At 38.6% G+C, this 26,915-nt stretch overlaps 1 protein-coding gene and 1 long non-coding RNA gene across 7 annotated transcripts; one reads left to right on the top strand and one right to left on the bottom strand.

Moving 5' to 3' along the window:
- Window positions 1–26,820, top strand: TFRC (transferrin receptor). 6 transcript variants are annotated; one of them, XM_029214522.1, is made up of 19 exons: window positions 1–637; window positions 6,415–6,473; window positions 7,030–7,240; window positions 7,749–7,959; window positions 9,103–9,252; window positions 9,428–9,536; window positions 11,109–11,222; window positions 12,851–12,949; window positions 13,331–13,470; window positions 14,996–15,153; window positions 15,875–15,994; window positions 17,121–17,206; window positions 17,433–17,496; window positions 18,678–18,745; window positions 19,457–19,515; window positions 19,712–19,793; window positions 21,799–22,020; window positions 23,005–23,145; window positions 23,773–26,820. In XM_029214522.1, the coding sequence occupies exons 2-19, from the start codon at window positions 6,438–6,440 to the stop codon at window positions 24,013–24,015; spliced, it is 2,313 nt and encodes a 770-aa protein (XP_029070355.1). In that variant the 5' UTR covers window positions 1–637; window positions 6,415–6,437; the 3' UTR covers window positions 24,016–26,820. The 6 variants fall into 6 exon arrangements, with proteins under 6 accessions (XP_029070355.1, XP_029070351.1, XP_029070354.1 ...); XM_029214518.1 differs by having other exon boundaries at window positions 9,425–9,536; XM_029214521.1 differs by lacking the exon at window positions 1–637 and adding an exon at window positions 1,171–1,216 and having other exon boundaries at window positions 9,425–9,536.
- On the bottom strand, window positions 6,944–8,971 carry LOC114890701. The gene is made up of 4 exons (XR_003792346.1): window positions 8,690–8,971; window positions 7,851–7,996; window positions 7,329–7,403; window positions 6,944–7,114 (listed from the first exon to the last, which is right to left on the bottom strand). It is a non-coding gene; the product is annotated as an uncharacterized LOC114890701 (long non-coding RNA).
- Window positions 26,821–26,915: the final 95 nt, after the last annotated feature.

The following is a 26,915-nucleotide window of genomic DNA, read 5'->3' as shown; positions in this document are numbered from 1 at the left end:
TATAGTTTATTACAAGATATTGACTATAGTTCCCTGTGCTATACAGTTGCATTTTGCTTTTATTTCTCCTTTTTACTTATCCTAAGTATTTCTGATGCTGCAAAAATATTCACAACATGGCTTTAGTGACTACCTAATATTCCATCAACGACATACACTTTAAAGTGTTATTTCAGTGTAAGTATCTAGCATTTACGAGTAAACGCTAACACCCTTTGACCTTGCACTGCAGGGCCAGAAGACCGGTCAAGGTTAGACGGAGGTCTCCGGGAGGAAGGGCTGCGGCCCGCGCGCCAGCCGGCCAGCCGAGGACGCGAGGAGGAAGCTGGTGCGCCACCCCCTCGACCCCTTCCGGCACCTGCAGTCTGGCGCCTTTTCCCTCCGACCTCGCTTCCTCGGGTCCCGCGCTCCAGCGAAGGGCCCCCAATCCGGCTGCGTGCCCACCCCTAGCCCCGGGCTGTCTGTTTCCAGAGCGCCTCCTAAGGTGTACGTGAGGCAGGAAGTGACGCAAAGGGTCTCCGAGGATCTGGAGAGGGCGGGAGACTATAAACGGCAGACTGCAGGCAACCAACCCATCAGAGGGCGTCAGCATCGGCCGGTGACGGGTAGTGGAGCGGCGGACCCGGGAGGCGCCTGTGTGAGTGACAGGCTGCTGCTAGAATCCCGCTGACCCTCCTGCTCTCCCTTCAGCCTGCGGGGCTGCTCCGAGCAGTCTCGGGTGCGGCCCTCCGGCGTGCAGTCCAGCAGCCTCGGGGAGCCGCCGGGGGCGCGGGAAGGCTGCAGCGCCTCCGGGTGGGGCGGGAGGGGTTGCGCGCCGCGTGGCGGCGGGGAAGGGGTTGCGGCGGAGAGCGGAGTAGCCTGCAAGTGCAAGCAGGATAGAGCCGCGCTGCAGAGAGGGGCTGCCCTACCTTTCTCTTCCTCTTGGTGCCCGCCTCCTCTCGGCCCCCGACCGGCAAATGGATTCTGTTAGGGCCCTGAGGGCGAGATGAGGGGTGCCCCACTGTCGCTCTGCGCTCCGCCATTCTCCTTCCGGCTCCTCAGGCCACCCGGATCCCTTGTCCTCAGTAGCTTGCCCTTAAAAGATGCAGGCCCTCGTGGGACAGCCCTAGCCTGAGGGCTCGGGAGCGAGGCGTGAGCCACGCTGCCGCAGCGCAGAGCCGCTGTGCGGGGAGCACGTGGCCGCTCTAGGAAGAGTTCCCAGGGAATGGCTGTCGCGGTGAGTGGGTGACCTTGAGCTCGTAGCCTTTGGATTCCTCGGGGCCCTCCCGGGCCCTGGTCTCATCGCTGTCCTCGACTAGATTACTGTGTCCTGGGCATTTAGGTGGGGGTTTCTATAAGCTGTATATTTGAACTCTAGTACAACCTGATCTTTCAGCGCTGCCCGTTGGCCTTGTGTGTGGGTTCTCAGTTTTCCCAAGGCAGAAGCCGACTGAAAGCCGCAGGTGTTGATATTAAGAATATTTGGATTGCTAGGCCCTCCTCACTAACAGATGGGAGACCGTAGGAATAAGACTTATACTTTGTGAAAGCTACGGTCTAGAATCGGCTTTTGCCTTCAGGAAATTAGGGATATGGTATAAAAAGGCTGTGCCGTATGGTATAAATGGGCTTAGAGACCCATTGTGTCACTGTTTCGGGTGGACAGCTTTCTAAGCTCGTAGTGGGGAGGGTGGGTAAGTTGTGACTTGCCTCGGGTTAACGTCCTCCCTCTGCCTACTGCTTGTGGCGACTTTGGGTATACCAAGGAAATTGATAGCTGCTGCTTTTTTCGGAGAAGATTGAAGTAGGAAATAGTTGCCCTGTTACAAATATTTGGATACCTTTATTCTAGGCTTCGATAGGACTTTGGAATACTAGATGCTGATTCTGTGGTCTCTGAGCTAGGGAGTTTGACCTTACTGACAAAGACATTTAAGGTGATTTCCAGAAGTGGTTTTTTTTTTTTTTTTTTGGTGGTATCTTATTTCCCCGACCGGGGATCGAACCCACATCCCCTGCAGTGGAAGCTCGGAGTCTTTACCACTGGACTGCCAGGGAGATCCCTGATTTTCTGCTTTGAAAATTAAGGTTAGGCTATCTAAAGTATACTTGTTTGCCCTGCTGTTTTTTTCCCCCCCCTCAATTTTGGATTATAGTAAACTCAATATGCTTCACAAGAAAATCCAGAATTTAAAAAATTTTGTCATTGATATGAAATATTTTCCAAAAGTCTATATATAGCATAGCATCCTTTAACTTTTCTTTGATGGAATGTTCTGACAAGAACATTGTAGTGGTGGCTGTGAACCTAGCCTGTGCTGAAGATTGTTGGATAGCAAACAACTCAGCTAACTCTGCCCTAAGGGGTGGCATTTATTTGCCTATGATAATGTAGTTATCTGTAATGGAGAAGACTCCCAGCTAAACTTGAATCAGACAACAACTGAAAGCTCCTAAAAATGATTCTCTGAGGCCTTTTGGAACTCTTCTGTGTGTGTGCCTTCTGTCTGCTCTCGCAGATGAGCACTACACAAATCGACCGCAGGGACTTCAGGTGGTCCTGACCTTCAAGTTGAGCAATCTTTTTTTCAGAAAGCTAAATAGGAATGAAGATTTTGCTTGTTTTTTTTTTTTATTTCCTCCACTGCCTTTTCATTTTAGGCCTGGAAGGCTAACTCTTGAAGCTAGTAAAGACCTTGACCAACCGTCTCTTTACAGTTTTTCTACTTTTTAAAGTTTCCCTACTACCCAAGCTTTACCCAGTGATTTCAGGATAAACCAAAATAGTAGCAAGGATGGGAAGATCCCACATCCAAGGTTTTCATCATATTCTCTTTCATATAATTTCCAAATGATATGAATAGTGAACTTCATATACATTAAGCATGCCCCCGTACTGTTAACAAATAAAATATCTTTAGTCTTTGTTGATTATGATATAATTGCATATCAAGTATTATAGGATAGGGATATCAGTCAGAGAAGGCTTCATAGAGATGGCCCTTGAGCAGATCCTGGAAGAAATGAGTAGGACTTTAAGAACAGAGGAAGAATGTTAGTGGGTACAGGCAGGGGCTGGATTCTGTCTCATTTTGGAGAAGATAGAGGGCGGCGAAGTAATTAGGTAGTGTAGGTCTCTAGAACAGAGCCTCAAAAGCAGGCAGAGGAACTTCATTTTATGTGATCTCCAAGGACTTGAAACTGTGGCTTGTTTTCTAAATTGAAATGGGCTTGTCAATAATAACAAATAAGTGTCTTATTTTTATTTCAGGTAAAGTGGAGTAGCAGCTTTGGGTATGTTTTATATATAGGTGAAAGTGTATTTTGGTACCTGATCCCCACAGCCCTTTAGCTGTACATATTTTGTACAGAACTATTGTTTTAAGACATCCCAAAGTAGCTTAAATCCATAAGATAATTACTGTATTTAAAAAAAATTAAATAGAAATGCCACATTTCAAGAAAGTAGGAATAAGATGATTTGAATTTGAAAGAAGTTTGGGGCTGTAGTCTAGCGAGTACCTTTGCTTGCCTCCTGTCTTCCATCCCATGGCTCAATTAAAAAACATTTCAGATCTTCTTTCCATTTCATGTTCAAAACATGTGGGACTCTGGCTTTGCTTACCTTAATTTTCATTATTGTGAGAAACTGAATAGTTTTCCCAGTTATCACTGAGAACACCAAAGATATACAACATGCTAATATGAATAAAAATCAAGGTGATGTTTGGTTTGTCTCTTGTAATAGATTGTTAGCACTGGTGGTGACATCTTGAAAGAAGCCAAATAATGGTTGTTTGCCTTTCATACATAGTCTTGTAAGAGAACTACTTGTTTATAGACTGGTATATAACTGGTGTGAAAAGTTTCTCTCCCATGCTTTTAGAGCACGTAAATTAGAGTTATTTCAGTTAGAAGAAAATTCATTAAGCGTTCTTTGAAATAGCTTTACTATGTGTGAGATTATTTTGAAAGAATAACTCAATTTTGTTATGTGTAAAACTTCAGGAATAACTTTTGTGGATATCATAGAATTAATTGTGTTCTTCACAGATGTGGGGTTAATGATGGAGTTAAAATGGAAATTACCAAGGTCACATTTTTTTTCCTCTGACTTGATTTCTTTTATGTTATAGTCTTAATTTTGTGTCTGGGGATTGAAAATAGAAATAGTGTATCTGTTTTCTCAGTAAAAAATATACTTTTAATTATACAAAATCATGGCATGTGCTATTAATATGTTTTTTCAGACTTGCAATCCTCAATCTCATTGTTTATTTAAATCTTTTATGTAGATCATTTATTTAAATATGTTGTCACTTTAGTCTTTAAAACTAGAAGCCTTGAGGAATGGCTGGGTCAGATGAATATTAAACTGGTAAGCTGTTTTTTCCTAGAAAAGGGTGATTAAAGTTGGTTCAGGGTGGGGCCTTCTAGTTCTGGCTCTAGTGATTGGGTCTGTACGGTTCTGGTGCAGTGATAGTGATAAGCTTTTTGTACCACATGGGGCAAGAGATTGTGCTTCTAAGAATATGATCTATTGCTTATTGGCTCCAGTCTTTAAAGCTTGGGGATTAAAAATTGTTTTTTTGTTAATAGGTTTTGATAGACTTTTCTAATGCCAGTTTTTATAATTTCTTTGTTTTACAATCTGCATATATATCACAGCTTGCTTTGTGCAATGTGGGTGTTAAATGTGCTATGAGCGTACTTGTAGTGGAGGAAAAGCTTTAAAATAGTATGAAATAAATGTCCATTTTATACATCTCAACATACTATCACTTTCAAGCATCTAGATGGACTCAAACCAAATTAATTAGAAAATCTAGATTTCAGTTAATACCTACGCTTTAACTTAAGACTCTCTCTTGGTTACAGAGGTGTAGTTTGCTTTGAAAAAAGTTGAAATTAATTTCTTAAATTTCTGGAGATGAGAATGCGCTTTCTATAAAACCAGTTTTATAGAAACCCATTGGACTTCATTTTTAGATTATCAGTTTTCAGCCTCGAGCAAGTCACTTAACGTCTCAGATAACTGGCCTTTTCATCTGTAAAATAGCATACTCTGTTTTTCTTTTACCTATTCTTTTTGCATCGAAGATCTATCAAATCATTTGTTAGGAACTGTTCATTTAATCAGAAAGATCAGGTTCTCTCTCCTTTTCTATTGGCGGTGATTTGTTACGGATTTGTGTAGCATAACCAGTCTTGACTTAATTTTACTTTTGTTAGGTTTTTTTTTTTCCAGGTGCTAGTCTATTTTCTTTTGTATTTGTCCCTTTCTTTGACTACTAAATTCAATTACTTAAATCTACGTACCATGGATAACATTCTAACTAGTTTTCCTCACATTTTTTTCTTTTTTAAATAAATTTATTTATTTATTTTTTGGCTGCATTGGGTCTTTGTTGCTGCGCACGGGCTTTCTCCAGTTGCAGCAAATGGGGGCTGCTCTTCGTTGCGGTGCGTGGGCTTCTCATTGCGGTGGCTTCTCTTGTTGAGGAGCACGGGCTCTAGGCACACGGGCATCGGTAGTTGTGGCACGCGGGCTCAGTAGTTGTGGCGCATGGGCTTAGTTGCTCCACGGCATGTGGGATCATCATGGACCAGGGCTCGAACCCGTGTCCCCTGTGCTGGCAGGCAGATTCTTAACCACTGCGCCACAAGGGAAGTCCCAGTTTTCCTCACTTTTTTTTTTTTTTTTTTGCGGTACGCGGGCCTCTCACTGTTGTGGCCTCTCCCGTTGCCGCGCAGGCTCAGCGGCCGTGGCTCACGGGCCCAGCCGCTCCGTGGCATGTGGGATCTTCCCGGACCGGGGCACGAACCCGTGTCCCCTGCATCGGCAGGCAGACTCTCAACCACTGCACCACCAGGGAAGCCCCCTCCTCACATTTTTAATTAAAAAAATGTCAAACCTACAGGAAAAGCTGAAATAATATTACAATGTATATCCATTACCTAGATTCACTGATCGTTAACCACATTTCCTTTATTTCTTACATACTTTTTAAACTGAACTCTTTGGAATTAAGTGACAGACATCACAATACTTCATCCTTAAATTCTTTGGCATTAATCTCCTAAGAACAAGGGCGTTCTCCTCCAAAAAACCGCAATACCATTATCACACTCCTAAATCTAATATTGATACAATCCTGTTATCTAGGATACAGTCTATATTCAAATTTCTTGTTTCTTCCAATAATGTCCTTCAAGCTGCCCCCCCCCACCCCAATTCAGGATCTAATCAAGGATCACACTAAATTTAGTTGTCATGTAAACTAAATATCTTGGTTAAAGACTGTTTCTAGAAAGGTGATAATATATTTAAAAGGATATTTGATATACAATAATCTAGTGTGGTAATGAAAAGTCCTTACCAGTCTGATACAGTGGTATGTATCTCATTATATTAATTCTCTATTTTACTACTAGGCTCTTCTGTGTGGCAGCTCGCAATGATGGATCAAGCAAGATCAGCATTCTCTAACTTGGTAAGATTTTCAGTAAGAAAGATTTCTCTGTCACCAGTTTGCAAGAATACGAAGTATACAAGGATGGCTTTCACCCAGTAAGCGGGAAATAATACACAAAGCTGTCATCAGGTATTCATTTATATTCGAAGTGGTGGTCTTCAGGCGTAACTGATCTCACAAAGGAAGGGTATATTCAGTCTTGAGTAGAGCTAATTATGGAAAATCTTGTAAGAAGTTTCAGGGCAGAGAGACAATCAAGTAGATAAGATGAAGTAAAGAAAGCACTGGTCAAATTGTATACCAGTAGACATGCATAACAGAAACCCTGAATGAAAAGTCTGAATGAGATGAAGGCCAGTGTGTGATCCAGACCTCATCTGCCACTGACAGAACTGGGCACAGGGGAGAATGCTGATTTGAAGGGGGAACTTCTTTTTCCTTGAGAATGTATAGCAAGTCATAGTAATGGCCCAATAATATGTATAACACCTCACCAAACTTTCTTTAACTCTCCCTATTCCCTTTCTTCTTCATAATGCTTTCTCTCTGTCCTTTTTTCTTTTTTAAATCTCAGTTTGGTGGAGAACCATTGTCATATACCCGGTTTAGTCTGGCTCGGCAAGTAGATGGCGATAACAGTCATGTGGAGATGAAACTAGCTGTAGATGAAGAAGAAAATGTTGACAATAACATGAGGGGTAACCACACCAATGTCACAAAACCAAAAAGGTTAAATGGATATATCTGCTATGGGACTATTGCTGTAATCGTCTTTTTCTTGATTGGTAAGAATGGCCATTCAAAACTTAAATGTTCCTTGTCACCAACTCTAGGAATTCTGTCCATCCAGCTCAGCAAACATTTATTTCGTACCTTTTTATGTGCCATTGTGCAAGGCACTAGGAATACAATGATGGCTAAGACTCTGTACCTGCCTTTGAGGTTAACCTGGTGGGAGAAGAGAGACACATGAATCATTTCAGTGTAATGTGCAAATGTTATACTAGAAATATGCACAGGATATTTGTAGCATAGACCCTGGACCTGAGGATTCAAGGAAGGCTTTGGGGAAGAAAAGGTACCTTTGCTTTGAAAAGGTAACTGTTTAAAATAAAATTATTATATAATAGATTGGTTTAAAATAGACAAAATGGAGATGCATTACTTTCAAATGGCTTACAATTTGATTAAAACCAGTATTTTCAAGGGTTAGCTGAAAATATTAACAATTCTTATAGGAATAGATTATAAATGAAATTCTGTGAGTTCAGCTCTGAAACTTTTTATCCTTAGGATTTATGATTGGCTACTTGGGCTATTGTAAACGTGTAGAACCAAAAGCCGATTGTGAGAGACCGGCAGGAAGAGAGCCTTCGTGCACAGAGGAGACAGAACCTTTCGAAACAGAAGAGCAGCTCCCCGAAACACGTCGCATATTTTGGGCAGACCTCAAATCAATGTTGTCCAAGAGACTGGATGCCATAGACTTCACCAGTGCCATCAAGTAAGCTTGAGCTGCTTTACAAGTTCAACCTCAGTGCCTAAACAAATATTGATTATTAGGTGCAGTGGAACAAAAAGGTGATAGTCTGGAGGAAAAGCTTTATACAATAGGCGAGACTTCCCATGTTCAGTTAGAGCGTAAAGAGTCAGTAAAGAACTCAAACTATGTTGTTAGGAAAAAATGTTAGAATTTCTGTGGGGACTCTTTTTTTTAAGAAAATTCACAGGCTCTTGATCTTTTTGTCGTCTGGTTCTTTGTAGCCTGTTGCTTGCTGTCAGACTTTCTTCTGCTCCGATTTTCCGTCTCAACCCCTTATAAGTCATGCTGAGCCCTGCTACTATCCATAAGGGCATCGGTAGCCTTTTTCATCCTCTAGTTCAGGACTAACTTGACTGCCCAGCTTGATATGTCTCTAGTATTGATTTCTCCTGGTTCTCACTCAATCTATACCCTAAGAAGTGTCCTTAAGGTTCCTGTCCTTAGATTTTTAAGGTCTTCTTTGGACACATACCCAACTCCGTATAAAGAACAAATCAACTTTTACCTTTTGTTAGCCCCCTATAATTTCAATGGTACAGTAATTCTTTTGGTCTTAAATTAGAAATCTTGGCATTTTTTACTTCATCTGGTGAATACTTCTGTGGATACTGTATATTAGGCATTATGGATAAAGTGAGGATAAGGTCTATCAAAAAAAAGATCATATAACTAATATGATGTGGATACTTACAAACAGTCATGGGAAAGAAAGCGGAACGAAGAGGAGTTTTGCTTCCGGGGTATTCAGAATGCTTCAAAAGAGTGAAAGTTGAAGCTGTAAATCTTGCGTTCACCAGTAGCAATACTATCTTTCATTTTGCTTACAGCAGATCTTCTGGAAGCTACTCATTTCCCCTAAAATTACCCTAAGCAGATACATCAGATAAAGAGGTTTTAACAAGTTTGAAGTCACAAATTCCCTAAAATATGGGCACACAGTTGTTTTCTTCTAAGCTTGTCTCTATCTGGTTAATCCCGGATTTTGGGTCACAGTTAATTTATTTTTTTGACTTACGCTTTTAAAACGATTTGCTTGATACTTGAGTTCAATGCATATTTTAGGTTAAACTTTAGTTCATTTAACAGTGAGGTTTTTTCCTCCAGGATGCTGAATGGAAATTCTTACATCCCTCGTGAGGCTGGATCTCAAAAAGATGAAAGCCTTGCTTTTTACATTGAAAATCAGTTCCGTGAACTTAAACTCAGCAAAGCCTGGCATGATGAACATTTTGTTAAGATTCAGGTCAAAGGCAGGTATGTTGAAAGATGGTAACCTTATTTTATAAGAAGTAGCTATTCTCAGGTGTGCTAATTATAGCAAAGACCTTCAAAATAAATAATGCAAGTCAAACGCTAAATGTATTAAATCCATTTAATTTGTTTCTCAGGAATGCCTTAGCTTCATTTTAACTTAATCTTTTTTTAGCAGTGCTCGCAACTCGGTGACCATAGTGAGTGAGAGCGGCAGCAGCAGTACGGCCTACCAGGTGGAGAATCCCGAGGGTTATGTGGCGTATAGTAAGGCTACGACAGTTACTGTGAGTAAGGCAAAACCGTGCGTGAGACATTTTTCCCTGTTGAATAGCTCAAAAACTCATTGTCTTTACTGTCCTTAGTATAAATTTACTTACAAAATGTAACTGACCTTGGGATATTTTTTGTTCTCAACCCTCCTAAGCCACAGTTAAAATAAAATCCCAAGTCCTCATCTTGGTTAGCAAGGCCCTCAGTAATTCTCCTGCTCCCCTCTTTGCTCACTCTGCTGTGGTCACTCTAACCTCCCTGCTGTTCCTCAAACCCTCAAACTCAAGCATGCTCCCACCTCACGGCCTTTATAGAAATCGCCTTTCCCTTTGCCTGGCCCACTCTTCCCTTAAATACTAGCATGGCTTCTTCCCTCACTCTGTGCATGTCTCTTCCCAGCATCACCTCCCTAGGGAAGTCTTCCTTGATTATCTGATCAAAAATGTCCTTCCTCTAATCACTTCTCTTTATCCTGCTTTATTTTTCTTCCTAGTACTTATAGCACCTGACTTTATTTACTTGTTTCCACACTAGAATGTAAATTACACGAAGGGCTAGGGGTTGGTTTCATGTTCTGCTATGTCCCAGAGTCTTGGACAGTGCCTGACACATGGTAGTATTTACTAAATGAATTCATGTATCAGGTACCCACTTATGTGGGGACAGATATAAATAACCGTCTCAGCTGGAGTCTAATCTTAGTTTGGTTCTTTAATGCTTGATCTTTTAAAATTTAGGCAAATATGGCCAAACTACTATAGAAATTAAAAAACAGCTACATAGATCTGTCTAGGTTTTTAAAGTTAAAAACCACATATTTATATGCTGGGGTCTATCTAAAAACTGCCTTCTGAGCCAAATGAAGTTTTAGGGTTGTTCTCTGCCTTCCTGCTTTACCTGTGCTGTATCACTTTCCCACAAGCCAGTGGTTTGGAGGCGGGTAGACTGTTCTGTTAAAGAACATGGAGAGTTTTGGTTCACCTGTGAGCTTTCTATATTTAGATATTTGGTTGTTAATGTCAGTTTATAGCTGTATGTCTGAACTCTGATAGAGTTTAGGAGCATTATGATAACAGCTTATAAAAACATCTAAAAGTTGATATATGCAAGTCATTTTATTATAAAACAATTTTCGGACAGATTTATCATAACTTTTAGTTAATTCTTATGTCCTCATTTGTCTGGAGTTCAAGTGTGGGAACATTATATAATTGGTACTGCCTTGGCTAGCCTACCATATTTATATTGATAGATGTCTCTTTGCTTAAGGATATCTTATTATCCTTTCTCTTCCCCCCAAATATCTGAAGCAATGTAAATTAACTGATGTAAATAATCAGTGTTAATTAAAGGCATCATAAGATAATAAGTGGCATGAATATAGGAGACCAGAAATCTTGACTTCACTCCTGTTAACCCTGACCAGTTTTGACTTTAGAACTCTCATATATTCTTTCCTGGCCTCGGCCTTCTTTTTTTTCTCTCTTGGTTTTCTGTCTTGGGTTTGACCTGTGAAATATTTGGTGGCAGACTCTGTCGCTATTCTAATACCATAATGCTCATTGAATCTAATGTCTTTATTCTAGGGTAAACTGGTCCATGCTAATTTTGGCACTAAAAAAGACTTTGAGGATTTAAATATGCCTGTGAATGGATCTTTAGTGATTGTTAGAGCAGGGAAAATTACTTTTGCTGAAAAGGTGAGTATGCGTTATTAAATACATTGGTGTCATAGCATTCAGCTAAATGGTATTGTTAATTTTCTTCCATTCTGAAAACCATCTGTCTTACACTCTCATACCTGATAATATAATTTATTAAAGTACTCTACAAATCAGATAAGTTCCAGTTATCTAAAGTTATAGGGTACTTCCAAAACTGGCATACCCACTTGGAGTATTTTGCAGTCGTTGTCTTTCAATAAAAATGCAATAATCAGAAATGCTTAAGTGAAAGAAGTTTAAGTTGTGTCTATGTAACTGAGTTATATATAGAATATATTATATACATAAAATTCAGTTATAACTATGTTTTCTAAAAAGGAAAATTAAAAGTCACCTACACAGGGCTTAGAATGGAAAGACAGTGGTTGTTTTGGATGGGTTTTTATTATTTCTCTTATCTTTTGAACTCTCCTTAAGAGTTAGTTAAACTTTGTTGTGCAGCCACATTGAATTCTTCTTTACTTTTTAAATTGAGTTTAATCCACATACCATAAAATTCACCCTTTAAAGTGTATAGTTCAGTTTTTAGTATATTCACAGGTTGTACAACAATCACCATGATCTAATTCCAGAATATTTTCATCGTTCCCTAAAAAAACCCCATACCCAGCAGCAGTCACTCCCCATTACCCGCTCCTAGTCCCTGGCAATCACTAATCTACTCTCTGTTTCTATGGATTTGCCTCTTCTGGACATTTTATATGAAGGGACTCATACAATATTTTGCATCTTTTGACTGGCTTCTTTTCACTTAGCATAATGTTTTCAAGGTTCATCCATGTTGTAGCATTAATCAGTACTTCATTTCTTTTTTTGGCTGAATAGAATTCTACTGTGTGGATATACCACATTTTGCTTGGCTACTTGTCAATTGATGGACATTCGGGCTGTGTCCACTTTCTGGCTTTATTAATAATGTTACAGTAAACATTCATTTACGTGTTTTTATGTGAATAGATACTTCTAATTCTCTTGTGTATCTACCTAGGAGTGGGATTGCTGGGTCATATGGTAACTCTGTTTAGCTTTTTGAGTATATAATATTTTTGAAATGACAACATTTTAGAAATGGAGGAGAGGTTAGGTTAGTGGTTGCCAGGAGTTGAGGGTGGAAAGGAAGTGGGTGTGGATATCAAATGGCAATGGGAAGGATCTTTGTGGTATTAAAACTAATTGTTCAATATTTTGATTGTTTAGAACTTAATACACACAAACACAGAAATGAGTACAAGTAAAACTGGGGAAATCTGAATAATATTAGTGGATTGTATTGTATCAATGTTAATATTCAGGCTTTAACATTATAGTTTTGCAAAGTTTGACTAATGGGAGAAACTGGGCAAAGTTTACAATGGATCTCTATTACTTCTTAAAACTGCAAATGAATCTACAATTATCTCATTAAAAATTTCAGTTAAATTTTTTTAAAAAGAGTTAAATTTTAAGGCAAGTATTTTTTTCTAAACATATAAGCTATTTGAAACATTGGGAGTACTGGTGTAGTCTGCTGTAACCCTTCGTCTTTCAGTATAAGTTCAGCATATATTCTTCTAATTTTGGTTGATTAGATCTTCATTTTCTGAGCTTTACCTGTTTTTCTTTAGGCTGCAAATGCTGAAAGTTTAAATGCAATCGGTGTCTTGATATACATGGACCAGACTAAATTTCCCATTGTTAATGCAGATCTTCCAGTTTTTGGACATGTGAGTTTTTATTTCTTGAGTAAATGAGTTACTGGGTTCTCCAAATTGTTGCTGGATTCCATCTACATTAATAGAAAGAGAACTGTGCCATCCTTAAATACTCTTTTTCCCTTGGAGAGTTTTAGCAGTAAGTGAGAAGATGAATTACATGACTTTGAGACCTAATTATTACTTATTGCTAAAAGTACTTTATCAGTCATATCTTGAATTGAGAATTTGACATATGCCATATAAAAGTAAGAGTCACATATTATAGAACCACTCAGACTTTCAAACTTTAAGGTGCTAAACCAAACTCGGGTTATAGCCCCATACTGAATTTGAATCTTATAGGGATTTCTTGAATAAATGCCTGAGCTAATTATTCTTTTGTTTTACTAGGCTCATCTGGGAACAGGTGACCCTTACACACCTGGATTCCCTTCTTTCAATCACACTCAGTTTCCACCATCTCAGTCATCAGGATTGCCTAACATACCTGTCCAAACAATTTCCAGAGCTGGTGCAGAAAAGCTATTTCAGTAAGTTCTCATTTGAAAACTGTAATGCAGGGTCAGGTTTTATGATTAGAGAGAAATAATAATAATTTGTTGATTTGATAAAATCTTAAAACAATTGGCTATAATTTTCCACATTTTGGACATTTTGAGGATGGTTAGCTGTTAACTTGGTGTAGATAAAAATGAAATTTTTCCTCCATAAAATGATCTTAATAATAGACATTGGATTTATAAACTCAAGGAGTCCTTGTTCAATCCACCCAGTGAATTTCTTGTGTAATATTCCCAGCATAGCTTCTGCTTAAGTACTTCCTGTGGTAAAACATTTTGTTACCTATGGCAACCCGTTCAGTTATTGGAGATCTATAAGAATTTGTATTGAGCTGAAATTGTATTCCCTGGAACACTCATTAGTTCTGGATTTTCCTTTGAAGCAACAGAATGATTCAAGTTTCCTTGTCTATAGATTGAATATCCTCAGTTCTCATGACAGTTTCCAGATGCTTTATAGTCACGATTAGTCCTTCTGGATATCTCCCTAGTGTATTAGTACCCTCTTTAGAAATAGAACTCAGTCTGATTAGAGTACATGTCATTAATTTTTATCTTGATCTGGATGTATTCCCCACCTGGTGTTGGCATGGGATGTCAGTCTAGTTTCAAAACTCATGTGAGCATTTATTTGCTATGTGACATAGAACAAGTCACTCTTAACCCCATTGATCATGTTTCTTTGACTTAATTGGATAGCTATAAAGTATATTCTACTTAGCAAGGTTATTGGTATCAAATGAAGAGCCATCTACATGTAAGGACTTTCAAATATCCTATATGGCTATTAATAATGCTGTTTAAGAGGTTTTTGTAATGGATGATTCTTTTTGACTAAAATCAAACTTAGAATCAGTTAATTCTTCCTACCATCTACAAGTCTTTCCTAACCTATGAAGCCAGCCCCTTATCTTCTTGTGTAGTGGGGAGTAATGATGTTTTGACATATTTATGTAAGTAAGCCGTTTTAGAGTAGTCAGTGTTTGAATAACACAGGAGGAATCAGATAGGGGAAGATATCTAACCTAACTACCAGCAGCATGAGAGTATTCTTTCTTAACTGAAATAAGAATGTATACTACCCTTGTTAGTGGAGAGTTAGGAAACAGGAGAATATATTAATGGACTTTTATGTATAAGAACTTCCTTCCGAGTCCATCTTGGAATCTATTTCAAATCTATTTCAAATCTATTTCAATCTATTTCAAATGTAAATTGTAGCTATGTCTCTGGCAGAAAGGCACACATCAGATGGGATAGGTAATACATTTTTTAGAAAACATTGGTTAAATTAGGAAGTAACTCATGATTTTCAAATGACCGCCTACAGATCAGAGTAAAACACAAATGTTTGGCCACTAGTGAATAATTTTGTATGTTCTATTTATATGTCCTCTTAACCTAGAACTTTACTGGACAGTAGGAAGGACTGACTTTGTAAACTGGGGGAGGTTAACAATAACTCAGAACTCTGATCTCTGTTTTCTACTTCTAGAAATATGGAAGGAGACTGTCCTTCTATTTGGGGATTAGACTCTTCATGTAAGCTGGTATCCTCACAGAACAACAATGTGAAGCTCACTGTGAACAATGTGCTGAAAGAGATAAGAATTTTTAACATCTTTGGAGTTATTAAGGGCTTTGAAGAACCAGGTAAAGATCCTTGGGGGTTTTTCGTTTGTTTTGTTTTCCTTACTCTTAAGGATGGGGCCAGAGGGAGGGAGTGCAGGAAGGCTGACTTGGCTTGGTTTCTTGAAATGCTAAATCTTATCTGTCCTAAAGCGAACTGTTCAGGTGTCAGTTTTAGTGGGAGGTAATAAGGCCGTAGGAAATGAACTTGTCAAAAACTGACCATTATGACTAGAAAATCTCTTGTAAGTTATTAAATAGACCAGAGGTAAGCAAATTTCTTCTTAAGGGGGCAAATAATAAACATGTTGCAGGCCATACGGTCTCCATTGCAACTCTTCAACTCTGCCATTGTAGCATAAAAATAGCCATGGACAATATGGGCATGCAGGCTGTAGTCTGCCAATGTATCTGAATGCCATCAAATAATAATATTTGGTAAGGAAAGCCCTTGGACTTTAGTGCTTATTAGACAACTAGCACAAATAAGTAGTCAGTGAGTAACCTTATTGGTAATGTAGAAAAAAGAGTAGCAGTATGAATAAGGGAAAAGAGATCAGTATTGTCATGTGAATTTTTTAATCCCTAGAGTCCTAAGTCAGATCTGAAGGAAGGCTCTCTTACCCTTAATACGTATACTACATTTTTACCCTTCTACTAATGTGCTTACTCTAGACTTCAATATTAGAAAACAATTTAAAAGCTGATTGTATAATTTATCTTTTTTTTTTTTTTTTTAATTAAGATCGCTATGTTATAGTAGGGGCCCAGAGGGATGCCTGGGGTCCTGGAGCTGCAAAGTCCAGTGTAGGAACAAGTCTCCTATTGAAACTTGCCCAGATACTTTCCGATATGGTCTTAAAAGGTAGAGTACAAATTTTGAGAACTTGAACATCTATGTACTGTATTTCTAAATGTTATAATATGCTTTGCTCACTTTTGCCTATACTCTTATGGTTCACTTGTGTTAGACCCTGAATTCTTAAGTACAAAGCAGGTTGCCTTTTGTTGTATCTGCCTTTGACTTTGAAATAGCTTTCTGTGCAGTGCCTTCATTGTACTGGGAATCATGAGTTTCTTTGAGATGCTGGAAAGCATTATATTGGGCCCTAAATTCTCAGTTTGACATATCCAGAATGATACAGCAAATCTAACATGGTCCCTAAGGAATCTATTTGAAAGCAAGCATGTCATACCTTTGCACTAATGTTCTATAGTTTTGTTATAAAATGATAATATATAACTTAAATATTTATAAATACAACATAGAATATGTATTTATATATTTGATTTATAAATATATAATATTATATAGTATATAATTTGTTTACGTAAGAAAGGCTTCCTTTCAAGCCTTTCTCCCATAGTACTTGCCACTCCTTTATAGCCACCCACATGCAAACCCCCACCACATTCATGAATCTTTGCGTCATAGGGTAAGTTGCAGTGCTTAACTTTAATACAAAAGTACATTAATGCAGAAAAGTATATACCCAGGGGAGGGGGAGGGATGGAGGGTAGTGGCACATAAAACCCCCAAAGGAGCTGTCATTAATGTAATTTTTCTGAAAACTCACTCTTTTCCTAAACTTAAATTTGTGAGTTTTAATTTTATTTCAAACAGTTGTTTTTAAAGTAATCTAGTGTTTTAAGTGACTTACCTCTAGGCAAATTGTTTTCAAAGAAGATACTTTGGCTGTGATTTCAAATATCTCTTGGTCTGGAAGTTATAAGGGACTCAAAGAATGGAGGGTAAAAGAATGAGGTCTAGGAAGCTGGTCCCTACTATGTACTTAAGATCATATCTTTGCTATGTTACTTTAAAATTTTATTTCTATTTCTTTTTTTGGTTTTTTTCACCTGGGGCCTCAAAAGGAAAAGAAATATTTCTGAATCTGCAGTCTTGAATTAGAAGTTTCTGATTTCATCTTAAGTCAGTTACCTACCTATAACCTTTACCAAGACAAAACTAACTTTTTGTTGTCTTTTAGGTCAGTTTAAACCCAGCAGGAGCATTGTCTTTGCCAGCTGGAGTGGTGGAGACTTTGGAGCTATTGGTGCCACTGAATGGCTAGAGGTATTATCTATATATCATCCATACCCAGAATGGGCACTCGAACTTGTATTGGCTTAAGCTGTCCTCCAGAAACCATGCTCTTTTAAATGTGATTATGTCATTTTTACCTTTGTATATTTAGCTTCAGTAGAATCCAAACTTAAACAGAAATCCCTAATAATAGCTACTGTCTGTGATAATTAAGTTAATACATATTAGTACATTTGTATTTTTCCTTCTCTTCTAGGGATACCTTGCCTCCTTGCATTTAAAGGCTTTCACTTACATTAACCTGGATAAAGCTGTTCTTGGTAAGTATCCTTTCATTAGCCGTTTATAAATTTATAAACTACTTACAGAATAGTAGAAGAAAGCTTTCTAAAGCAGCACTTGTTATGTTTTACGATTTACATTGGATATAACCAGATCAAAAGATTAACTTAGTTTCCTTTTTTTTTTTTTCTTTGCGGTACGCGGGCCTCTCACAGTTGTGGCTTCTCCCGTTTCGGAGCACAGGCTCCGGACGCGCAGGCTCAGCGGCCATGGCTCACGGGCCCAGCCGCTCCGCGGCATGTGGGATCTTCCTGGACTGGGGCACGAACCTGTGTCCCCTGCATCGACAGGTGGACTCAACCAATGTGCCACCTGGGAAGCCCTAGCTTCCTTTTAAATAGTGGATTAAGTTATAGAATGGGTACAGACTGCCTTGTCTAGAGCAATGGTCTTAATGTGGTCCCAGATCAGCAGCATCAGGATCACCTGGGAACTGTTAGAAATGCAAAATTTCAGGCCCTACCCCAGACCTTTTGAATCAGAATCTGGAGCATAGTGTCCAGCAAACTGTGTTCTAACAAGTGCTTTAGGTGATTCAGTTGCACTAAAGTTTGAGAACCACTAGTTCTCTACTTTGGACCAGAAGGAACTAAACCATGTCAATAGAATGGTATTATTTCTAGAGACTAATTCACAGCTTGCTAGATTGTGGCATCATGGATAGAAATACAAGGTAATCAAACTTCTGAAAGAGTTCGGTGTTACTTAACGTACAGATGTAGCTAGTGGATGAACTGGAGAGTGATGAAATGTCTACTTTGGGAATAAAAAGGCGTTACAATTAAACTAAAATTTATTAGGTTAGTCATTATTGCCATTTTACCTTTGCAGCAGAATGTACTGAACATAGCAAGCTTACTGTAGCTAATAGATGCCCACCCTAACATGGGTGAACCAAAAAGATACCAGAAAAACAAGTCATTAACATTAAATATGCAAACTCAAGGAGTAAGAGCTTCAGTTGAGTGAAATTAGGGTTATCAGTCACGAAAGAGCTTGACCCAACCATTTTTTTTATCTACTTCATTAAGAGGATAGCTGTTGTATATGCCACTGATCTAGGTTATTGTCTTCCTGTTTGCCAAGTAGTTTTATAGAAGTAGCACTGTGCAAATTGCTTGACTAAAGAAAGAGCAATGTTAAAATAATCTCTTTGCAGGTACCAGCAAGTTCAAAGTTTCTTCCAGCCCACTGTTGTATTCGCTTATTGAGAAGACGATGCAAGATGTGAGTGTATACCTACTTATGAAAGTGTAATATAAATTAGACAAAAAATTAAGTTGAAAAACATTGATATTTAAACTGTAGGTGCCCACAGAGTTTATCTGTAGAGTCAGAATGTTAAGGAAGGTTTGAATGAACTTGAACCATACCTGAGACTTAAATAAGAAGGCCAGATGAGATAGTCATTGAATAAAAACAGACATGTGAATGAGTGAGGAACAAAGTTTCCCTGATGGGATTAGAGACAATATATTGGAGTGACTGAAGCTGGAGAGAAATAAGGGTCAGGGAACTTGACCTTGATCCCATGGGAAACTAGGGATTGCTATAGGGTCTCCAAGAGGGCAGTAATGTGTTTGTAGGTTAGGCTGGCAGTAGTATAAAATGTGCTGGAAGGAAGAAACCAGAAAGAAGAGAGGCAGATCATAAAGACTAGAGATGGCTTTTAAAACTGTGGGGAAGTCACCTTTAAAATGTTAAGAAGGAAAACTTTTTTTTTCTCACCATAACTAGAGGAACTAACAGCACGAGCCTAGTAGAAGTAACTTCAGAAATTTGGGATTGTTTTAACTGTCTTAAATTTTTTTCAAGAAGATGTAATAAAAAATTTAATATTTTTAATAAATGTTTATAGAGAAAAATGTTAGTGACTAGCCTGAATGAATAAGTCCAGAAAGGTTCACTGTAATGATAAAATAATGCCTTATTTTACAGGTGAAACATCCAGTTACTGGGCTCTCTCTATATCGGGACAGCAACTGGATCAACAAAGTGTAAGTTGAGATAAGTGAATGAATAGCTAATAGAAAAGCAGAGTCACTCAGTAAGTAGCACCTACTGTGTTAGGTAGAGGTTTAAACATAACCTTGCAGTGAGTTAAAATTTACTTGGGGGTAGGGTAGGGTTGCATGTAGCACAGTCTTTTTCTTTAGATAACTTTCTAAAAACACATTCCTGCTTTTCTTGCAGCGAGAAACTTTCTTTTGATAATGCTGCTTTCCCTTTCCTTGCATATTCTGGAATCCCAGCAGTCTCTTTCTGTTTTTGTGAGGTAAGTCTGAAGAACGCTACGGCATTATATCTTAGATCTTCTTTCGTCAGTTTTGAGGCCAAGTTTCCTAGAGTGCTTAGTATGTTTTCAGAAGTTAGATACGTGCAGTTATTGTAATGTCCCTTATTATCCGTCTTAAGACAGAATTTTAATCTCAGCTTAGTTAGCATTTGAGTTTATTTGCTAAACTTCTTCAGTTATGCATGATGAGCTTTTTTGTTTTTGTTTTTGTTTTGCAGTACTCGGGCCTCTCACTGTTGTGGCCTTTCCCATTGCGGAGGCTCCGGAAGCGCAGGCTCAGGGGCCATGGCTCACGGGCCTAGCCTCTTCACGGCACGTGGGATCTTCCCGGACCGGGGCACGAACCCGTGTCCCCTGCATCGGCAGGTGGGCTCTCAACCACTGCGCCACCAGGGAAGCCCCATGATGAGTTTTAATAATAAGGCCGTCTATTGAACAGTGCAGTATAGAATATTTCCTTCAAACAAAGTTCTACAGGATAATACTGTTCTTGATGCCTGTTGAAATATGGTTGTAGATGTTCATCCTGAAATGTTAGTCTCTTAAGCAGGGATTATAGATAAAAGCAGAAAAACCAAACAGAGGTAAGATTTTTAAGAGACAGAACTTTGAACTGACCAAGTTGGAAAACAAGGTTGACTTGGTACAAGAGCCAGTTAGAAGGCACTAAAAACCAGGCAGAGTAAAAAGCATGATGAAGGCTTCTGTGCTGAAGGCTAGAGTTGGAAAACCAGCTCCGTAGCAGGCTCTTCGGAGGTGTGAAGAGATCCCAGAGTTAGTCTAAGGGGTCAGGGTGGAAGCTGTTGACTTCGGCATCAAATTGATGATGCAGTAGAGGCCAGGTCCTTAATAGACTTCTTACCACTGGGTGTTTTAGCCTGGAACTAGGACGGAAAGGTGTGAAGTCAGGGAGTGATGAAAGATCTGGATTTGGAGATTAACATAGCTGGAATTCCCCTGACTTTCTGCTAGAGCAACAGTATGAATGGTATTGAAATATCTGGTCATTATGTCTATTTAGTACTTTAGGAAGAACTGAGTGTCAGGTCCTAGGGTTGAGGAAACTTATGGATGATTTCTGTTGACCTTCAGAAGTCATGTATTTTTAAAAAACTTCTTAATGATTCCTAGCAGTGCTGGTTCAGAGGTATAGGTAATACAGCTATATACAGTCTGAAAGTAAAGAATTGAGGTCAAACCAAAGGTTTGGCAATGAGATTGTCACCGGGGACAGTGGTAGGGAATAGAGTTGAAGAAATAGCTACTAGGGGCTTCCCTGGTGGCGCAGTGGTTGAGAGTCCGCCTGCCGGTGCAGGGGACACGGGTTCGTGCCCCAGTCCGGGAAGATCCCACATGCCGCGGAGCGGCTGGGCCCGTGACCCATGGCCGCTGAGCCTGCACGTCCGGAGCCTGTGCTCCGCAACGGGAGAGGCCACAACAGTGAGAGGCCCGCGTACCGCCAAAAAAAAAAAAAAAGAGCTACTAAAGTTGTCCAGTGAAAGTGGAGAGGAGTTCTTGTGAGCATCAAACGGTCGTGTTAGAAAGGTAACGTGTATGAATGGATGAATGCTGCATGAAGAAGGAGGTAAATTTTTGTCTAAAAGTAACACTTTATATTGAAAGTACATTTCACGTGTGCTCTCCTCTTTCCTCATTAATATGGGCCAAACTTCCCAGAGAGAAGGGAATAAGGATATAACCTCAAGGAATTTGGCTAGAAATCTGTTTAGGGTCTGTGATGTGATAGAACCAGGGATTCTATGGAACCTAGAAGAAACTAATCATTCCAGGAGTAGGCTAGGTTCAGAGGAACTAGCAAAAGCCGTATCTTCTTAAAGTAGTAGATATGAGACAAAGTTGGAGTAGGAATGTATTAGAAGCAAAGGAAGAATTACAGTTACTATTACTTTGATGGGGAAACTAGAACGTGAGGTTCCTAGTCTTACAACCCACCTGAGTACATTAACCTACCTTTGTTTTCCAGGACACAGATTACCCTTATTTGGGTACTCCCATGGATACCTATGAGGTACTGAATCAGAATGTTCCTCAGTTGAACAAAATGGCACGTGCAGCAGCAGAAGTAGCCGGTCTGCTTGTGATTAAACTTACCCATGATGTTGAATTGAACCTGAACTATGAGATGTATAATGACAAAATACTTTGGTTTGTGAGAGAAATGAACCAGTTCAGAGCAGACATAAAGGTGAGCACTAACTAAAATCAGGTTCTTACTGCTGAAGTATCAAGCAGTTTGAAGAATAATGTTTAGCTGTTCCTGGGCAGCATGATTGGTAGCCAAAGTATGTTTTAAAGTGAACTGAAGTATAATTTTGCTTAGAATCCATAACTCATTTGAAAGGGAAGTTGGGAGGATGAAGGCTATAGATATAGGATAGACCACAGCAAGTCTTTCAGAATCTAAAATGGTGTTAAGCTTTCTCTCATTCATGTATTCCAAGCAACCCATAAAGAAGTTGGGCCTAGAGAATATAAAGATCTCAACTATGACTGAACCTATGAGTTTGGGCCACATGTGCCTTGCAGAGATGACATGGATGGAGAGAGAACATAGCCAGTGGTTAAAGTGTTATTTAGTGTTGATCCTTTGTGTCTAATATTCAAACATTTGATAAAACCAAATTAATTAATAAGTGGCTTTTATGGTACTAGAAGTCAATTTAACAGATCCCTTAAATGAAGTAAATCATTGATAACCAAATCCTAATTATTAGGATTGGCTTACTTGAAACTAATTGTAACTGATCAGAAACTGGGACTTACCAGATGGAAATAACTAGATTTTGAAGTTCACTGAACCAAAATGTTTGAAGTTTGCCACCAAAGGGAAATTGAACTGGAAAGAATATACTACACAGGATTATATACTTTTACTAAGTACATTATGTTACATTTCTTGATGAGGATGGTTTTCTTATGAGACTAAGAATGGATAACTGTACTATCTGCTGAGCTGAAATATGAGTGTGTTATGAGTTTATAAAGCTTGGAACCTCCTGTACAAGATGGTTAAGTCTAGCGTTTGCTGGCTTGAGCTTGTCTGTGAGTCTCACCCTCTTTTATCAGAATCATTTCAGTTAGTACACCTAAATTTAGAAAGGTATATAGAATAACATCCTTAGAAATATAACGTCTAATAAATAGTGAGTTTAATGTCTTTCTGCTTCAGGAGATGGGTCTGAATCTACAGTGGTTGTATTCTGCTCGTGGAGACTTCTTCCGTGCTACGTCTAGACTAACAACAGATTATAAGAATGCTGAGAGGACAAACAGATTTGTCATGAGGGAGATCAATGACCGTATCATGAAAGTACGTAAACCCTTAGAAAAGGAGGAATTCAAGTATGTGCATTTTTAACTGGTAAATCTTGTGTTTCTAAAAAGTAGAATAATAATTCCAGGAGCCTAAAATCCTTTGCTGCTTTAGAATTCAGCACAAATTTTAACTTCTACTTATTAGCAAGGTATAAAGCCAACATATCTAAACTGGAAATACAAAAGACATTTGACATCGTATTAACTTTTTTAGGCTTTAAAAACATTTTAAAGAAGGGATCATTAATGGTTTTTAGCTGTCATTTTCTCTGTATTTCTGTTTAATTTAGCCCTTAGCTGCTTTTAGCCTAGTCTGCTTGGAAGAAGCAGAAGACTGCATTACAGTGGCAACTTGTAAACCTTCCCTATATAGGCTCCGACCAAAAAAAATAAAATAAAAAATAAAAAATACCCAATGCAGTTAGAGTTTACAAAGGAATTGACGACTTGCTTTACAATTTTAACATTAGAAGATTAGTAGCCTGTTCTCAACATTCTTAAATTCAGGGAAATTTTAACATTTGAAGTGAGAGAATGACAGTTGTTTTACTCTATCAGGTCCTTTCCTCACAACAAAAGTCACAGCACTGTGTAAGCTCCCTTGTATGTTTTGTTTTCGTAGGTGGAATATCACTTCCTGTCACCCTACGTATCTCCAAGGGAGTCTCCTTTCCGACATATCTTCTGGGGCTCTGGCTCTCACACTCTGTCAGCTTTACTAGAGCACTTAAAGCTGCGGCGGAAAAATAACGGTGCTTTTAATGAAACACTGTTGAAAAACCAGTTGGCTCTAGCAACTTGGACTATTCAGGGAGCTGCAAATGCCCTCTCTGGTGACATCTGGGACATTGACAATGAATTTTAAATGTGATACCTATAACTTATATAAGAACATCAGGGTAGTGTGGTTCCTAGACTTGTGTTGGTTGTGCTAAATTTTCAGTAGGGCTACAAAACCTAATATTGTTAAAATTCTACCCAATCTTGGTACTAATAGATGTCTTTAGGCAGCAGCTTTTAATACAGGGTAGGTGCCTGCACTTCAAGTTAAAGTGACTAACCACTTAAAAAAATGTTCACGATAGAATATTTTCTCTGATTATCTCTAGGGTTTTAAGTGCTTTGTAATGGTAACTGCCTCTTTCCTGTTACAGTTATGAAAAAGTCAGAACCATTTATGTGAACTATTGCTCTAAATCCTAAGTGCGTGAACTGGTATCTTTTGAATTGGAGGAGGGAGGTGATATCTGCTGAAGGTGGAAAGTGGTAGCTTAGTGTGATCCTCCACCTTCACTGGATGCTATATAGGAGATCCCAGGCTGTAAGGCTTTACTCTCCACATGAGATCTCTGCCTTCTTTAAGGATTTAGCTCGTTTCCGCATCTGAAAGTGAAACAGTTCACTTTCAGAAGAGATGGGACTTGTTTTCTTGCCAGTGAGGTCTGAAATAGAGGTCCTTCAGCTGCATAAAAGGAGGCTCAACTGTTTATCACAGGAGTAAGGCCTTAATGTGTTAACCTCAAGATTATGTATGAAAAGAGGAGACCAGAAGCCAAAGACCTAGTATATTTTCTCTTCCTCTGTCCCTTGTCCCATAAACCTTTGTTAGTTTTTTGTTTTCGTTTTTTCCGAGGTATTTTGAAAGAGAACCAAGTTTTAGGTGTTTAATTTCAAACTCAGTTCGTCAGACTTTAAAGAACACACTGCCAAATTTTGGCCAAAGTGTTAATTTTTTGGAAAAGCTTCCTGTCATTTTGGCACTGAGATATTTATTGTTTATTTATCAGTGACAGAGTTCACTATAAATGGTGTTTTTTTTATAGAAGATAATTATCGGAAGCAGTGCCTTCCATAATTATGACAGTTATACTGTCGTTTTTTTTTTAAATAATAGCAGCATCTGCTAGTAAAACCCAACAGATACTGGAAGTTTTGCATTTGTGGTCGACACTTACGGGTGTTAGAAAACAACTGCAAGCCAAATAAAATTATAAAGCTAAGTCTTGGAGCAGAATTAAATTTAATTAGCGGTTGCTAATCAAGTTAAATTTCTATTTAGCTAATCAGATAAAAACAGCAGTTCCCCTAAATGCAGTGAATTGTGACCAAGTTATAAATTAATGTCACTTAAAAGCTGTGATCGTACTCATACATGCAAAATTTTACAGCTCAATTTATCCAAGGTGTAACTTTAATTCGAATTTTGCAAAATTTCCAGTACCTTTGTCACAAACCTAACTCACATTATCGGGAGCAGTGTCTTCCATAATGTATAAAGAACAAGGTAGTTTTTGCCTACCACAGTGTCTATATCGGAGACAGTGATCTCCATATGTTACACTAAGGGTGTACGTAATTATCGGGAACAGTGTTTCCCATAATTTTCTTCATGCAATGACGTCTTCAAAGCTTGAAGATCGTTAGTATCTAACATGTATTCCCAGCTCCCTATAATTCTCTTTTAGTTTTAGTTGCAGAAACATGGAGGTCATTAAGCATTTGGTGGATAACTTCAACCACTGTAAAATAAAATTACTTCCTTCAAGAGTCTTTGTTTTTAAACCTAACGTTGTGTTTTGTTATATTTGTGGTTTCCCCAGGTCTTCTGTTTAGCGGGATAGTGGCATACATTTATAATGTTTGCTGTTGTCAGATGAATTTAACTTTATCCCCTTATTTGCATGTTATCTCCTATAAACTTAGTTCATACAAGTTTGAATCCAGAATTGACCTTTTAGCTTAAAGCAGGGGAAACTTATATAGGAGTTTGGGGGGGAGGGAGGAGTGGAGGGTGTGGGGAGATGAAGCTTGCAGAAAGGTATTTGATCATGCCTCCCCAACCATTAGGATTTGGTGGTTATAAGTTAAACATAGATTTGAACAAATAAGTTTGAGGCTACGTCAGTTAGGACTTTATTTTCTACTCAGCCATCATTATAAACCTGATAATCAGCTGTTTGTTCTAAGGCAGTTCAATACTGTCGCCTAAGAAAAACTCCATAGGGTCTCTTCAGATTCTTAAACTTAGTGTCATTTATGTAAGTTAAAATAGATGTAGATTAATACGGTCTCACTGATGTGACCATTCACAGTCTATTTTAGTCTTTACGGTGTTTTATCTTGAACTGATATTTAGTGGTAAGTGAAAAGGTCATAGCTGGGATTCCTGGTTTGAGTATCATTCTTTATCGTATTTTAATGAAAGTTCAGTGACTTCAAGGCATATTATGAACAATGGGCATATATTTTACAACAGTAAATCTCTTCAGAAAACTTTTCTGTAGTTAGGACTAAGTTATTTACAATCAAACAAGTCAGTAGTGGTAAGGGGCTTAATATTCCTGAATGAAATGTGTATCTGACTAGTGACAACCAACTGGTCTTCAGATTTTTTTTTGTTTTAGATGTCATGTGCATTTTGAAGGTAAAGCATAAAATGAGTGAGCTTTGTCATGATTCACTATTCTAGAACTTGCATGACCTTTATTGTGTTTCCTTTTGAATGTTCTTGAAATTTTAGTGGGCTAAACATGGTTTATTAGACTTGTCAACTTACTGCTCAGCTGTGTCTTCGTAAACAAGTGATATGCCCTTATAATTGTATACAATCTGGTATGTACAACAATGTGGAGATTCCTTATCTGATTTAATAAAATGCTTGAACACTGTTGTCATTTTTAATAGACTTTTTAGATCAGTTTTAGGTTCCCAGGAAAACTGAGCAGAAAGTACAGAGAGGTCCCATATACTCCCTGCCTGCACACT

Source organism: Monodon monoceros, unplaced genomic scaffold (assembly GCF_005190385.1).
Source record: "Monodon monoceros isolate NGI ecotype Baffin Bay Population unplaced genomic scaffold, NGI_Narwhal_1 Super_Scaffold_11, whole genome shotgun sequence".
NCBI classification, from domain to species: domain Eukaryota; kingdom Metazoa; phylum Chordata; class Mammalia; order Artiodactyla; family Monodontidae; genus Monodon; species Monodon monoceros.
The sequence above is the reverse complement of the archived record's forward strand: the minus strand, read 5'-3'. Positions and strand labels throughout refer to the sequence as shown.

What these genes read in the sequence shown, in the direction of transcription:
- TFRC (XM_029214516.1), top strand. Translation starts at nt 6,991, where the DNA reads ATGCTTTCTCTCTGTCCTTTTTTCTTTTTTAAATCTCAGTTTGGTGGA. An exon ending in AGCAACTGGATCAACAAAGT is followed by an intron (nt 19,516 to 19,711) that starts GTAAGTTGAGAT and finishes CTTTTCTTGCAG; the next exon opens with CGAGAAACTTTCTTTTGATA. An exon ending in TCTCTTTCTGTTTTTGTGAG is followed by an intron (nt 19,794 to 21,798) that starts GTAAGTCTGAAG and finishes TTTGTTTTCCAG; the next exon opens with GACACAGATTACCCTTATTT.